Genomic DNA, 15,015 nt, shown 5'->3' on the forward strand with positions numbered 1-15,015 from the left:
TCAGAGGTTTATCCTCGCAGCTCAACAACTCCAAGGGTTTTGAGATATTCTTCAAAACCTTTTTTTTTTTTCAAGAAAATAAAATAAAAAAATATGGTTGCGCACGTGAGGCCCAATGGGGCCTCCATTATCAAAATATCTTTGGTATTACATATGTACTAAAAGCTCCGTGTATTTTTTATTTTGTGACATATGTCTTATTTTATATTAAATAATTTTTTTTCTTAATTTTAAAATAAATTATTTATTATTAATTTAATAAAAAAACACGTGTCACGATATAAGTGAAAGATACACTGAATGTACGGTCCATCTGTACATTCTCAATCTCCCTTTGGGAGTATGGAGCCAGCGTTGGTATCGGCAGCTGCCTGATAGGGGCACCACTCCCGTGCAGTGGGAGTTCCGAAACAAGCAGTACTTGTCTCGGATAATCCCAGTTGGAGTCAAATCTATGAAAAATCTGCTTTGTTTAGATCAGAAAAATCGTACGTTTTTATGAAATCATGTGCTATTACTCGAATCCGTAGTCAATCCTAGCACCAAAGAAATTTTCCTACATTACAATACTAAGTGAGTGGAACACGAACAACTACAAAAAACGTGTAAAGCTTACTGTCACTGTTATTTAATTACAAATCATAGGCATATATATTTCTATTCTGGTCATGATGCAACAATTTCAATATTTACTTGTAGTATGTGGCGATCTTGTCGCTCAAATTCATCAGAGCTTTGTCATAAATTACATCTTGATTTTAAAAAAAAAATATTACTCTTTTTTTTTTGTAGTTACCCAATCCTAATTACCTCTTTGAGGCGAGTTGGCTCCCTCCGGTATCCCCACGAGCTTCGACTCTTTGAGCCGGCTATGAGACTAATCCGGAGTGTGGGAGAGCAGTGATGGCTAAAGGTTCAGCCCCCTCCCCAAGAATGCATTCAGCAGGAATCGAACACATGTCCAACAACTCAGCGCCAAGTTACCAACTGAGCTACACTGGGTAAAAAAATTATTACTCTTATTCCTCGTATTATCTACTATTGTGTTGTTTTAGTGTAAATTTTAAAATTTTCTTCTCTGTCACGAATTTTTTTTTTGACTCTATCAGTTATTACATTTACGTGGATAGAGGTAATCACTTGGAAATAACTTTTGTCTATTAGTATTTTTCATGTTGTAAGAGATAATTTTATCTCTTATATATATAAAAGTGTATGAGATCTATATTTTTTTTCTTCTCTTCGTATGACTCCATATGGGCCCTACACGCTTCTTTTTTATTTTGGTATAATCTGGAGGTATCCTAATTCAATCTCCTCCGGTCACCTTGTCCTTGGAGTACGGCTCTAAAGGCTACCCCTCATTGGAACAACGAGTGCATTGAGCTTCGCTACCAGAGGAAGGATGAGACTAATCCTACATTCGAGGAGGGAGGCACATCCTCTAGCTCCTAAAGATTTTTCAAGAATTTGCTTGAGGTAGGATTTGAACCTACTCCAGCAAACCCTTAGTTGCCAACTAAAATACCCTTGAGAGTTTGGGCCCTACACACTTTAATATGTGTGTAAGAGATAAAATTAATATTAATCCCAATTCCCAACTATTATTTGCAAGGAACTAGAGTGATTGTTTGGTCACTTTTCATAATAATTGCCCCCTTATTAAGATGGTGATTGCTTCATTTATGCATTCACAATTTATTTAATTTGAAATATATGACAAATTCTCTTCACATGACCCGACATGTGCCCTACACACTTTAATATATATGTAAGAGATAAAATTAATATTAATTTCAACTGTTATTTGCAAGGAACTAGAGTGTTTGTTTGGTCACTTTTCACAATAATTGCCCCTTTATTAAGATTAAGATGGTGATTGCTTTATTTATGCATTCACAATTTAACTTGAAATATGGGAAGAATATTTCTTTGGTCACAATGGAGATAAAATTATCTTCAGAGAATTCAAAATGATGTTATTTCGGGTTGTAAAATTAAAAAGTTATAATGATAAAGACTAATATAACTCTGCAATAAATTAGAATTACAAAATTACTTTGATCTCCGCCAGAAAACAACATCATTTCGAGATTACCAGAGATAATTTATCTCCATTGACTCGGAGAAATCTTTACCCTTGAAATATATGACAAATTCTCTTTTACTTTTTTTTTTTTTTAAATATTTATTTACAATAAGTTGTTTAGATGATTTTTTTTTTTGGATAATCCATGTGTATACTTTACGGGAGACAATCTTATTCGGGACGATATATGATTAATACTTTAAATCTCTTTTATATGATATTGGAAATGATCGAACATATGTAAAGAACCAATTCAACTCAAAAGCTTAAATTGTTGGGTGTCTCCAATACACCCTCTTACATGAAAGTAGGATAGACAATGTCCAGGTCCGTCAACCTGTGCTAAGAAACTCAATAAGACTTAATTATTTATTAATTAAATAGGAGGACGACGAGGATCGAACCCGTAACAATCAGCTTTGATATCATATACAAAATCAATTCAACCAAAAAACTTAAATTATTGGGTGAGACTACATTAACGATTAATATAACTCTAACACGCCTCTCATACGAGAGCCTATTAAATTTGAAGAATAGATAATACATCAGGCTCAACTCAGACTTAATTAATTATTAATTAAATTGAATAAAGCAATTTTAATCAAAATATGTGTGTATGAAAAATTCTGAGTCCACGTGAGGCGTTAACGACCATCAAGGAGAAAAAGCTAAAACCCTTTCGATTTGCGACACCGACATAAAACCCTTCTACTTAGTTCTAACGATCACAGACAGAGATCTGTTTCTGAATCTGAAAACGCTATTATGAGAAGGGTTTCATCCTCTCTTCTCTGTAGAACCCTCGCCGCCGCTCGCGGCGGTTCTCCGGCCGCCTCATTCGCCCTCCCTAACCGTTTACTCCCGGCCGCTCTTTACGGCAGCTCCACCGGCGGTACCCGCGCTCACCGCCGATGGTTCTCGTCTCTCCTCGCTCCATTCACCGGCGCCTCTCTCGGCGTCGCCGGGGCTCTGGTCGCCGCCGCTTCTGTCCAGGAAGTCTTCGCCAAGGAGCCGCCGCCGCCTGAGGCTCTCCCCAACGAGGTTGTTCTCTACCAGTACGAGGCTTGCCCTTTCTGCAATAAAGTCAAAGGTGAAACTTTTCTTCCTTGTGTTTTGGTGTTTTTAGGATTGGAATTGTATGGTGTTGCGTTCAGATGCAAATGTTGATTTACATAGTTTGCTTTGAATTGCAATCGATAGTTGTCTCTTTGTTGAAATTTCAATTCTTTATCACATGTCTTTGATTCGAAATTATGAAAACGTAATTTGTTTCGGGGGAAATCTCTTTCTTCTTTCGACGTAGACAAGTTATCTTATATTAGCGAAAAAATAATAATAAAAAGGACCCACAGATGATTGGAAAGAAAAAATAAAATAAAAGTGGGATCCACCTTGGTTATTTTGTTATGTGTGTAGGAAAATGTGTTATCTCACGTTGAATGAGATAAATATAACCCTTTGTTTTGTTTTATATATATATATGAATCTTATATTTATAATCTCTCTTCGCTTATCATGCAACCAAATCTTAATTTCCACCAATCGGTTATATTAATAATTAATTTATAGATGTGATCAATAAATTGGATGGGCTGAAATCAGTTAAGATTTAGTGGTAAGACGTTGTAAATATAACTTCCATCATACACGAGGAGAGTTATATTTACAAATTAAATTGTTTACAAACTCTTACAATAAAATTTTAACTGTTTATTTTCGTCAATTTAACGGTTATAATTTATTGGGTCACATTTATCAATTAATTATTAATTCCCAATAAATTATAACTATTAAATTGACGAAAATCAACGGTTAAGATTTAATTATAACAGTTTGTAAGTAATGTAGTTTGTAAATATAACCCTAGTGTTTGGACAGCCCCCAAGCAAGGGTGGGTTAAGTTGAATTGTGATGGAGCTTCTTCTAGTGGCATGAAAAAAGCTAGTTGTGGTGGTATATTAAGAGATCACAATGGATCCTTTTTGGGAAGCTTCTATTGTAATTTAGGTTCATGCAATCCTCTTGATGCTGAATTATGGGGATTACTGAAAGGTTTGGAAATGTTTTGGGGAACAGGATTAAAAAGAATAGAGCTAGAATGTGATTCTAGCCAAGCCATCAAGATGTTAAAGGAGCAGCATGAAGATCCTAGGGACTCTCAAGTCACTAGCAGATTGAGATTATGGTTAAAAGTAGATTGGACTATTCATCTTGTTCATACCAAGAGAGAAAACAACAAATGTGCTCATTGGTTAGCTAAAGCTGGGCAGACTAATAATCTCCATTTCAAGATTTTTAAAGATCCTCCTCCTCAGTTGATGGAACTTATAGTTGCTGATGCTAGAAATATGTCTAGCTTGTTAGTTTCTGATTTGTAATTTCTTTCTGTTCCTGGGGCTTAGCCCCTCTTTATTTACAAAGATAAAAAATAAAAAAATATAACCCTTCTATATATATATATATATATATGAGGATAAATTTATGTGGTGTATTTAACCTTGGCCCATTAATTCTATTTATATTTAATGACTCTAATTTATTAGATATGTGAGTCATTCGATGCAAGTAAATCAATGGTCAAGATTTGGTATAACACTATTATTATTACACTGATGTAAAAATAGCATGACCAATATATATATATATATATATATATATATATATATATATATATATATATATATATATAGGTAAAATCATTTCTGCAGCCGCTTTACGTACAACAACGACAGGTGTATGGTTATGATTCCTCACATTTAATGCTTTCATCTTTTGTATGGTTATGATTCCCTGCATTTAATGCTTTCACGTATATATATGACAAGTATTTGATTGCTGCACGTACAGCAACTGCAAAAATGTAAACCCCACACACACATATATATATATCTGGCTTTAATGTTTCTAAATTGAATGTATATAAATTATCTATATTCGCTTTCAAAACGACGTCGTTTTGGGTTAAAAAATTAAAAAAATATAATTAAAAAGACTATTATAACCCTAAAATAAATTATAATTACAAAAATACCTTGATTTCCGCCTCAAAACGATGTCGTTTTGGGCTCAATGTAGCAAAGTTATCAAATGCGGATTGCGGCCACTCCCAAAAAACGCTATAGCGCTATAACGGGTTGCGGTTGCGAAAATAGTTGAATAAATATGACATAAATTATGACAAAAAGAAATTTTTTTTAAAGGCAGAGATTGCAAAAGTGACAGAGAATGACACAGATAGACTAAAAAACTCTTAAAAATTTTCTGTTACACATTTAAATTTAGTACAAAATTGACATTTTGCCTTATGGCTGCGATTTGGCCGCAAATGCGATAGCAATGGCTGCAATTACTTTCCGGTGCGGCAAGACGCGGTTTCTTGAGGCGAGGCACCGCAACACCCATACTATGCGGCTTGCGGCGCTATTGCGGCGCAATTAACTACTATGCAATGTAGATAAGTTATCTACATTGACTGTAGAAAAAGCGAACCCTATATATATATATATATATATATATATATATATATATATATATATATAAGGTTTCTTTTTTCTGCCGTCAATGTAAATAAGTTATCTGCATTGCGCCTAAAACGACGTCGTTTTGGAGCAGAAATTGAAGGTGTTTTTGTAATTGTAATTTATTTTAGGGTTACAATAGTCTTTCTCATTATAATTTTTTAATCTTTCAACCCAAAACAACGTCGTTTTGGTAATGAATGTTATCTACATTCACTATAGAAATATTAAAGCTTTATTTTTTTTATAAACAAAAGGGGATTAGACCCCAGCAAGCAAAAACTAAAGAAAACAAACTAACAAGGAAGAGTAACTAAACGTTCTCTCCCTACAGACGCAAGGTCCGCCATAAATAACAAAAAAATTCCACCTGGAGGTTCCTCAAAGAAAATTTGATCAACCTGCTCCGCGCTGTTTAACAAGTAATTTTCCAGCCAATCTGCACACATATTCCCTTCCCTAAAAGTATGTTGAATTTGAACTTCCCATTCCTTTCCAATCCACGTTCCTATACGAGATAGCAAGCGCTCCTCACGAACTATTGCACCCTGTTTGGTGAGCCCAGTGATTGCTGTAAGCAAATCACTTTCTAGAATGACCCTTCTGTAGCCAGCATTCAAAGCCACCTCAAGCCCATGAAGTATACTCCAAAGTTTCTGTTGAGATATATAGTCCCACATTGGTTGTATGTGCAACTAATGTGGCCTTTATAAGGCCTTGGGCACTCCCACCCTTTGAGCTAGCTTTTGGGGTGGTGTATCCCAAGGTTCTTTACATGGTATCAGAGCCTCGCCGCCCCCCACTTTCTCTTGTGGCGTTTATTAGCACAGGTAGGTTGGGCCTGTTGCATTGTCCACTCTTCAAGCTCAATGGGCTCTTGTGTGAGGGGCGTGTTGAGATATATAGTCCCACATTGGTTGTATGTGCAACTAATGTGGCCTTTATAAGGCCTTGGGCACTCCCACCCTTTGAGCTAGCTTTTGGGGTGGTGTATCCCAAGGTTCTTTACCGTTTCTGTTATATTTTGGCTGTTGATTAGCTTATATCTAATAGCTCTAATCTATTAGCTTTAATTTATCAGTTATATTAGTCATTAAATACAAGGGGATCGACCCCAGAAAAGGGGAAAATTCCTATTCCTATATATACATACAATGAGATAGAGGGGCTTGAGAGGTGCTAATCTCAACTATATTATTATTAGTTCTTCTAACATTGTCACACTCTCACTGCTATTATATATATGTAAAAGAAAGTTTTTTTTTTTCTATTATTATTTTGAAATGAAAGCCAAAGGTCACCTGTGCTCAGTCCATTGGAAACTTATTTTGTTATATGAAAATTTTAAATGGAAGTGATGAGTCTGAGAAATAGATAGAAGACGGAAAAAATGGAATTTTGTTAGTCAATTAAAACTTTTAAATGACTTTATATTCCTCCCCGATTGTTTTATCTCACTTATAATGGTGAACTTGTGCTAGGATGTTGGTGGTTATTCTGCTCTACTTCTTTCTTTTTTATTACTGTAGTTTTTCCATGGAGCTTTCACAGCATTTTCCTAGTTTCTGCTGCTGATGTTTTTATTGCTTTACCAGCGTTTTTGGACTACCACAATATACCTTACAAAGTTGTGGAGGTCAACCCACTCAGTAAGAAAGAAATAAAATGGTCCGAGTATAAGAAGGTGCCAATATTGATGGTAGATGGCGAGCAGCTAAATGACTCATCAGGTTTTTGGCAAATTTCGTGTGAAAATTGATTGTGACTTATTCTCATGTACTTACTATGCCCTTGAATGAGCCACACTGTAATATTTCACTAATGTTTTTTTTTTTTTTTTTGGCAGCTATTATTGACAAGCTGGGACAGAAGATTTTGTCAAAGAAAAAGACAGATTCAACTTCTGAGGATGACGAAGAGACAAAATGGCGGCGGTATGGTTTTCTTTCTCTTGATCCTGTTTTATTTTTCAATCAAGCATGTCTGTAATAAATATAATTGGGTGAAAGTGGCAGCAATCTTTTTCAGCAGTTTGAATTTTGAATGTATGTCATTTTTTCAACTTTAGGAAGTTGTTTGCATACTTTCATCTGAACCAACTACAGAAGAGATGGTTTGTTTAATTGGAAGATAAAGCTTTCTTTCTTGCTCTGCTTTTTGTTCTTTCTTTCTTTTACCCATATGCTTTAGGATTGAAGAAAATATATTCGGTAACGATTTTATAACATTCCACTTCTTTCGCGATGTGCTACTGTGCTAACAAGCTTACGTATCACTGGGCATTTATTATGTGATTGTGAAAACAAGTTGTTGCTTTCTTTCTATGTGGCAGTTTGATTTCAGTCATTCTTTATTACATGTAACTTGTTCAGAAGATTATGTCTATGCATGATTATTATTTACTAAATGTTGAGATATATAAAACCATTAATGTAGCTTCACCCAATAGCTTAAGCTTTTGGGTTGAATTAGTTCTTTACATGGTATCAAAGCCTCGGTGTACCGGGTTCGATCCTCGCCGCCCCCCACTTTCTTTCAAGTGGAATTTCTTTGTTCGCACAGGTAGGTGGGCTTGTGCATTGTCCACCCTTCAAGCCCAGTGGGCTCTCGTGTGAGGGGGCGTGTTGAGATATATAAAACCATTAATGTAGCCTCACCCAATAACTTAAGTTTTTGGGTTGAATTAGTTCTTTACACTAAATCTCTTCATGGGTCAGATTTCAGTCAACCTTCCAATCTTTCAATTGTTTACTTATGACTCCCTTGATTTGTATTCTTGGTTCAATATGAATATCCTAACCAGGGGTGGCACTATGTTTATGTAAGGGTGGCCTTGGCAAACCTTCCCACGCCCCCCAAAATAAAATAGAATTATGACATACTTTTCAATGTAAATAGAATTATGACAACAGTAAGGCCTGTAATGTTATATGGAGCTGAATGTTGGCCAACACATAGGTAACATGAGCGTAAAATGGGAGTAGCTAAAATGAGGATGTTAAAGTGGATGTGTGGTTTTACGAGGTTGGATAAGATAAGAAATGAAGATATTCGACGAAAGGTGAGAGTAGTATCGATGGCGTAAAAGATGAGAGAACATAGATTGAGGTGGTTTTGGCACGTAATAAGAAGGCCCTTGGATGCTCTCGTAAGAACAAATGTTTGTTACCAAGAGCTTGACATAAAGAGAGGTAGAGGTAGACTGAAACTTATTTGGGGGAAGGTAGTAAAACAAGACTTAATGGAGTGAGATTTAGATTGGCGGACGAAGTGTTTTAGGACGAAATGGAGAAAAGCTATAAGCATGGTGGAGGGTTAGACCCATTTTTATTCCTATGTTCGAGACAGTCCCTTTTTAATCATTTTCCTCTTTATCCCCCCCCCCTTTTTCTCTTTCTTCTTCCTTCTTCTCTTTATTCCACTTTTCCTTTCAATCTTTTTCTCCTACCTATTTATTTATGTGTTTTTCTTTTCCTTTTTCCCTATATCCCTTTTTATGTTATTTTATTTATTTATTTATCTATTTATTTTTTAATTAATTAATTTTATTTCTTACTTTCTTATTCTCTTCTATCCTTTTTATATTCTTATTTGTATTTTATATTAATTTATTTTTCCTTGTAATTGTGTACTGCTTTTCTATATGAGATAAGATATTGTGACACACAAATAATGTTACGCACAATGTTACGACCACATTTTAACCGTTGATTTCCGCCAATCAACGGTTATCATTTATTGCGAATTAATAATTAATTAATGAGTTTGATTTGAAAAATGATAACCGTTGATTGGCGGAAATCAACGGTTAAGATGTGGTCGTAACATTGTGCGTAACAGTATTTGTGTGTCACAATATCCTATCCCATATATATATATATAGTTTTTTTTTACAATCTTTTCATACCATTTTTTGGGTTCATCTACCACCGACTCCAACTAGTTTGGGATAAAGGTGTTCTTGATGTATTTATTTCTTCTCTTCACCATTAAATATTTTACATTGGCCCCCCTTTATTCTTTTGTTGTTGCTCCACCTGTGATCACAATAAATGCCATTCATTTGAGTTGTTAGACTTATATAAAATCATTTATGTAGTCTCACCCAACAGCTTAAGCTTTTGGGTTGAATTGATTCTTTACATGGTATGAGAGCCTCATGTCACGGGTTCGATTCTCACCGCCCCCATTTAATTAATAATTAATTCAGTATTGTGGACTTTCTTAGCTTAGGTAGATGGATTTGTGCATTGTCCACCCTTCAAGCCCAATGGGTTCTCGTGTGAGGGTGTGTGTTAAAGTTATATAAAACCATTAATGTAACCTCACCCAACAACATAACTTTTTGGATTGAATTGGTTCTTTACATGAGTAAGAGAGGTTGTCTGTAGAATGTAGACATTAGTACCTGTCAATTTGTGTCTATGAGCACTTCTTTTCAGTATGATGCTCAATCTAGAATCCAATGCTTATACTTAAATTTGTATTCCCAAACAATTCGACCCTTTGCTTGGATTGCATGATACAGTAATATGGGCAGCCTGAGTTGCTTTTGGTAAATTGAACCTGTTGTTAGAAACTCAGACATAAATGTCTGAGGAAATTGATTGAATCTTATTTTAGCTTAGCATAAGTTAGCAAGTAATATATCTACCAGGCTAATCAATTTTACTCTTCTGATATAGGTGGGTTGATAATCATTTGGTACATGTTCTGTCACCTAACATATATCGGAATACTTCGGAAGCACTTGAATCCTTTGACTATATCACAAGCAATGGTGAGTTGTACTGGACTTTGCTATTGTTCTATTATTATTATTATTATTTACATTTAGTTGAGCTTATGTTTTGATTTTTGTTTCTTTCCACTAAGTTTTCTGTTTAATGAAGTTGTCTTTGATATCTCAATAAGCATGAGTTTTGAACAAAGTCTATTCTTGGTAGATAAGATGGACATATTATTTTTGAATGCAATAATCCAATTTCCAGCATGAAGAGAGGCATTTATAAGATATGAACATTTTTTCTATTGATGTCATAAATTTTCTTGGAACTATTGGGCATTTCTTAAGCTTATTTTTTATTTAATATCTTGTGTTTTTCACTTTTAATTTTCATTTTGGAGGTAGGTCATTTTGTTTTTGTCTTTTGTGTGTCCATCTGTTAATTTCCTAAAGTTTGTATTGTTCCCATAAAGTTTGTCTTTTATTGAACAAATATTTTGTCAGATATCTGTTATCCGGCAAAGAAAGAAACTCAAAGTAGAAGAGATATAAAGCACAAAAAATTACATAATTGTGTTTGGGATTTCTTTCCAGATTCTAGAACTATTTATTTATTTGTGAAAGGGTCATCTTTTTACACCTCCATTCATCCTTAGTTTTTACAACTTCAAAAATGCGGGCCTGTCATAGTTATATAATCCTCATGAATTGGGATGCCTTTTTTTGAGTTTCCTCAATGTATTCTCCAACCGACAGCCGAAGACTAATACTTTCGAGGCGTAGAGATCACCGAAGTGGGTTTTGTCTCTACCATCAAAGCCTTTTCCATACACGGTCAGGAATCGAACCTCTATCAGCATGCTTAAGAGACCCAATCATCTACCAACTATGCCGAGCTTTGTTGGTGGATGCCTTTTTTATAATTGAAAATGTGGGCATTGGGAAGGCTCAGAAGATGATGGGTATAGAAAGAGATCTATGTGTGGCAATAAAAGAAACAAGAGACACTTTGGATTTGCATTCCGTTATCTTATGACTTACAGAAGATTTTAGAGGACATAGCATGTAATCTGCTTTTGGTCTGAAAAGAGAGTCTAATAATAGTTTCAGTTTGGGTTTCTCATTCTTGCTAATACCAATGGTTACAAAGTAGATTTTCAAACTTTACTTTTTATCGCTGAGTCGTCAAATTTGATTCTAATAAACATTTCTTACAAAGGATGACTATCACTGGTGCTGCGACACTGAAATGCTCCCACACACACAGAGATTGATTAGCAGCTCTCCCATTTTGACTTATACAACAGTTCTTTGACCAGGAGTTGTCATTTTTTCTCAATGAGAGAATTAACAATTTTCCTATATGTTGTGTCTTTGCTCAATCTATATTAATTCCATGCATGCGCAGCTGAAGCTTTTTTTTCCATCTTCTTTTTCATTATGCACATACAAATACATGCACGCATGGATGGAAATAACATGTCTTCAAATCTCTCTTTGTATATTGTGCTTTTTCTGCTTTCAGCCCGTAATTATCATGCATGCAAATCCTCAATTTGCTTTCTTTGAACTTCTTTATTTAAACTTTTTTCTTTGGCCATGCTCTATTTAAACTTCACAAATGGATAATGTGTGATAATGTATTTCATTTTTATTGACATTTTAGGCAATTTCAGCTTTATGGAAAAAGTCTCGGTGAAGTATGCTGGAGCTGCAGCTATGTATTTTGTGTCTAAGAATCTGAAGAAGAAATATAACATTACTGACGAACGTGCTGCTCTTTATGAGGCAGCAGAAACATGGGTGGATGCTCTGAATGGCCGGGAGTTCCTTGGTATGTACTCCACTGTTGGGTTAAGGAGACTATCATTCACATATAGTGTGTGTATGCTTGTGCACGTTAAACTACAGCTGGATATATCTCAAAATGCTTTAATGATTTAATTTTCTTTTATGGTGATTTTTTGCCTAGTAAAGGAGTAATAAATAAATTATAGCTTCATATATCCTCGGCAGGTCAAAGTATTGATCATGAGTTCTCCATTTATAATACTTCTTAGTTTTTTGTCATTGATGACTCTTCTGAAATTATCTCCACTTGATCTGTTTGATTTGGACCTTATAAGATCACTCATAGTTCAGAACCTACATGGAACCATTTAGGGCATGTTTGATGGACATGATACTGAAGATGGGGGTGGGTTAGGATTTAACAGTGGGATAGGAAACTTTTGCCCCGAAAGTAGCCCTTTGTCTCTTGGAACTTCCTTGAGAATGTGAGAGTCTGTACATATTGGCCAGCCAAATGGAATATCAAGTAGTAGGAAGGACTGACAATTCAGATAGCTAGCTAGCATAAGGCCATGAGAACAATCATGCAACTTGTTGTCACCTTGCATATTTAGTGTGCATTAAACATAAAATAATATATGATTTACCATATCTATGTTATTTCCTACTTTTATCCAACCCTCTTATTGTATTCGTCATATTCTTCGTTAATCGTTATTCTATCTAGTTCACCAAATAAATCCTTAAAAGTAAGAACTAAAAAGTAAACCTTGCATATCTATTTGTTAGTTTAGCTATAATAATTAAGTCTCCAGCGCTTGCTTCAGTTTACTTCAATTTTCTTAGTGTTATTGTGATGAATAATCATTTTGCATTCTTTGGGTATGATACAAGGATTACTTTTCTATCTTTTCAGGAGGGTCTAAGCCTAACTTTGCCGACCTGGCTGTCTTTGGGGTTTTAAGACCCATACGCTATTTGAGGTCTGGCAAGGATATGGTGGAGCACACACGTATTGGTGAGTGGTACACAAGAATGGAGAACGCTGTGGGAGAGTCTTGCAGGATTAAAGCCTAAACTGGGTTCTGTTGAGTCCAGACTGCATACATTTTTTTTGCTTCTATTACTATGCTCTGAGGTTTTGCCTCCACTGGTTGGAAGGGAATACATTTCGGTTTCTCAATGAACATGTTTGGCTCATTAGAAATATACTGCGATTGGTGCTAGTTATAAATATAGGCAAAGTTTTGCTGATCAATCGATTCTTTAGAAAAATGATTCATATATGTTATAACAGCTGTTATGTAGAGTTTGAAGAAATCTTTCAGCTGTATCCAAGAATAAGACAATACCTGCTGTGCCTGTGATATTTAAAACTTTGGGTTATTGAATACATAAAAGAACTTCATTAAGTATGGACTTTGATGTGATCCCTGATCAATTGATTGTAAACAAATCTTGAATAACTAAATTGGTGTAAATTTACATGATCAAAATATGATTGTGATTATCAAAGCTTTGAACCCTGGCTCCTCCCACATCTAGTATGATTTACGATGTCTTAAATATATTTACTATCTTTATTATTTGTTATATAAAGTGATTGTTCCTTTGGAACTCTCTCTTTTCTATTTTTTTTCTTGAACATTTGGTGTTTTTTTTTTTTCTTTCAACAATGGCACCTTGAGTTAAGAAAATCTTGGGAGAACCCTCAGAATGTCAGTTACAATTAAAGATAGTTTTATGTTTCATTTAGTTTAATATTTATTTTTTTGTCTATTTTAATTTACTTAATTTTGAATAACTACGTAAGAAATACGGAAAGTTATTAAATATATTTAATTATAAAAATATAATTACATTTAATGAATTGTTTTTAGGACAATATAATTAAACTATTTAAAATAGGTTTTAATATAGCTAAGTTACTTACATTCACTCTATTGTTTTGGATTAAAAAATTAAAAAATTATAATTAAAAAGACTTATAATTTATACAAAAATACTTTAATTTTTGTTCTAAAATGGCATCATTTTGGGTTTAATGTAGATAACTTATTTACATTCACTTTAAAAATATTAAAGCATATATATATATATATATATATATATATATATATATATATATATATATATATATATATATATATATATATTGAATTTCACACCATGAATGAATATATAACCAAAATGATATATAGGAAAAAGCTAAGATAGTTCACATTTTCTTGGGATGGATGATTAAAAATTATAATGAGAAAGACTATTTTAATTCTTAAATAAATTATAATTACAAAAATATCTTGATTTCGGTCCCAAAATGACGTCGTTTTAGGCTCAATATAAATAATTTATCTACATTGATCATAGAAAAGACGAACCTATATATATATATATATATATATATATATATATATATATATATATATATATATAGGAAGGTTATACTTACAACATTTTTTTTTACAATCTCTTACAACCATATCTTAACACCGTTGATTTCCGTCAATCAACGGTTATGATTTTCGCAAATTAAACTCATTAATTAATTATTAATTCATAATAAATGATAACCGTTGATTGACGGAAATCAACGGTGTTAAGATATGGTTGGAAGAGGTTGTAAAAAAAAAGTTGTAAGTATAACCTTCCTCATATATATATAGGGAAAAACTACTCTTATGCTACATGTGATAACTTTCTCTCCTACACACCCTTCGATAACTATGCCACTTTTTTCTTTTTTATTTTTTTTATTTTTCAGATGATGGAGCCCACAAATTTGTCTCTATGACATGAGATAAATAAAATCCATGTATATATGGGTTTGTCTACTCCCATGTTGTAGGAGAGAGCATATCTTATGCTAAGACACAAAATAATGGGAT

General features: G+C 34.0%; 1 protein-coding gene across 1 annotated transcript; it reads left to right on the forward strand.

Moving 5' to 3' along the window:
* Positions 1-2,741: 2,741 nt before the first annotated feature.
* On the forward strand, positions 2,742-13,595 carry LOC133289674 (uncharacterized). Its single transcript, XM_061487665.1, has 6 exons — positions 2,742-3,182; positions 7,206-7,340; positions 7,457-7,544; positions 10,296-10,390; positions 12,003-12,170; positions 13,044-13,595. The coding sequence occupies exons 1-6, from the start codon at positions 2,858-2,860 to the stop codon at positions 13,202-13,204; spliced, it is 972 nt and encodes a 323-aa protein (XP_061343649.1). The 5' UTR covers positions 2,742-2,857; the 3' UTR covers positions 13,205-13,595.
* Positions 13,596-15,015: the final 1,420 nt, after the last annotated feature.

Source organism: Gastrolobium bilobum, unplaced genomic scaffold (genome assembly GCF_033153095.1).
Source record: "Gastrolobium bilobum isolate Gb01-03AN ecotype WA unplaced genomic scaffold, APGP_CSIRO_Gbil_v1 utg1031, whole genome shotgun sequence".
Taxonomy (NCBI): domain Eukaryota; kingdom Viridiplantae; phylum Streptophyta; class Magnoliopsida; order Fabales; family Fabaceae; genus Gastrolobium; species Gastrolobium bilobum.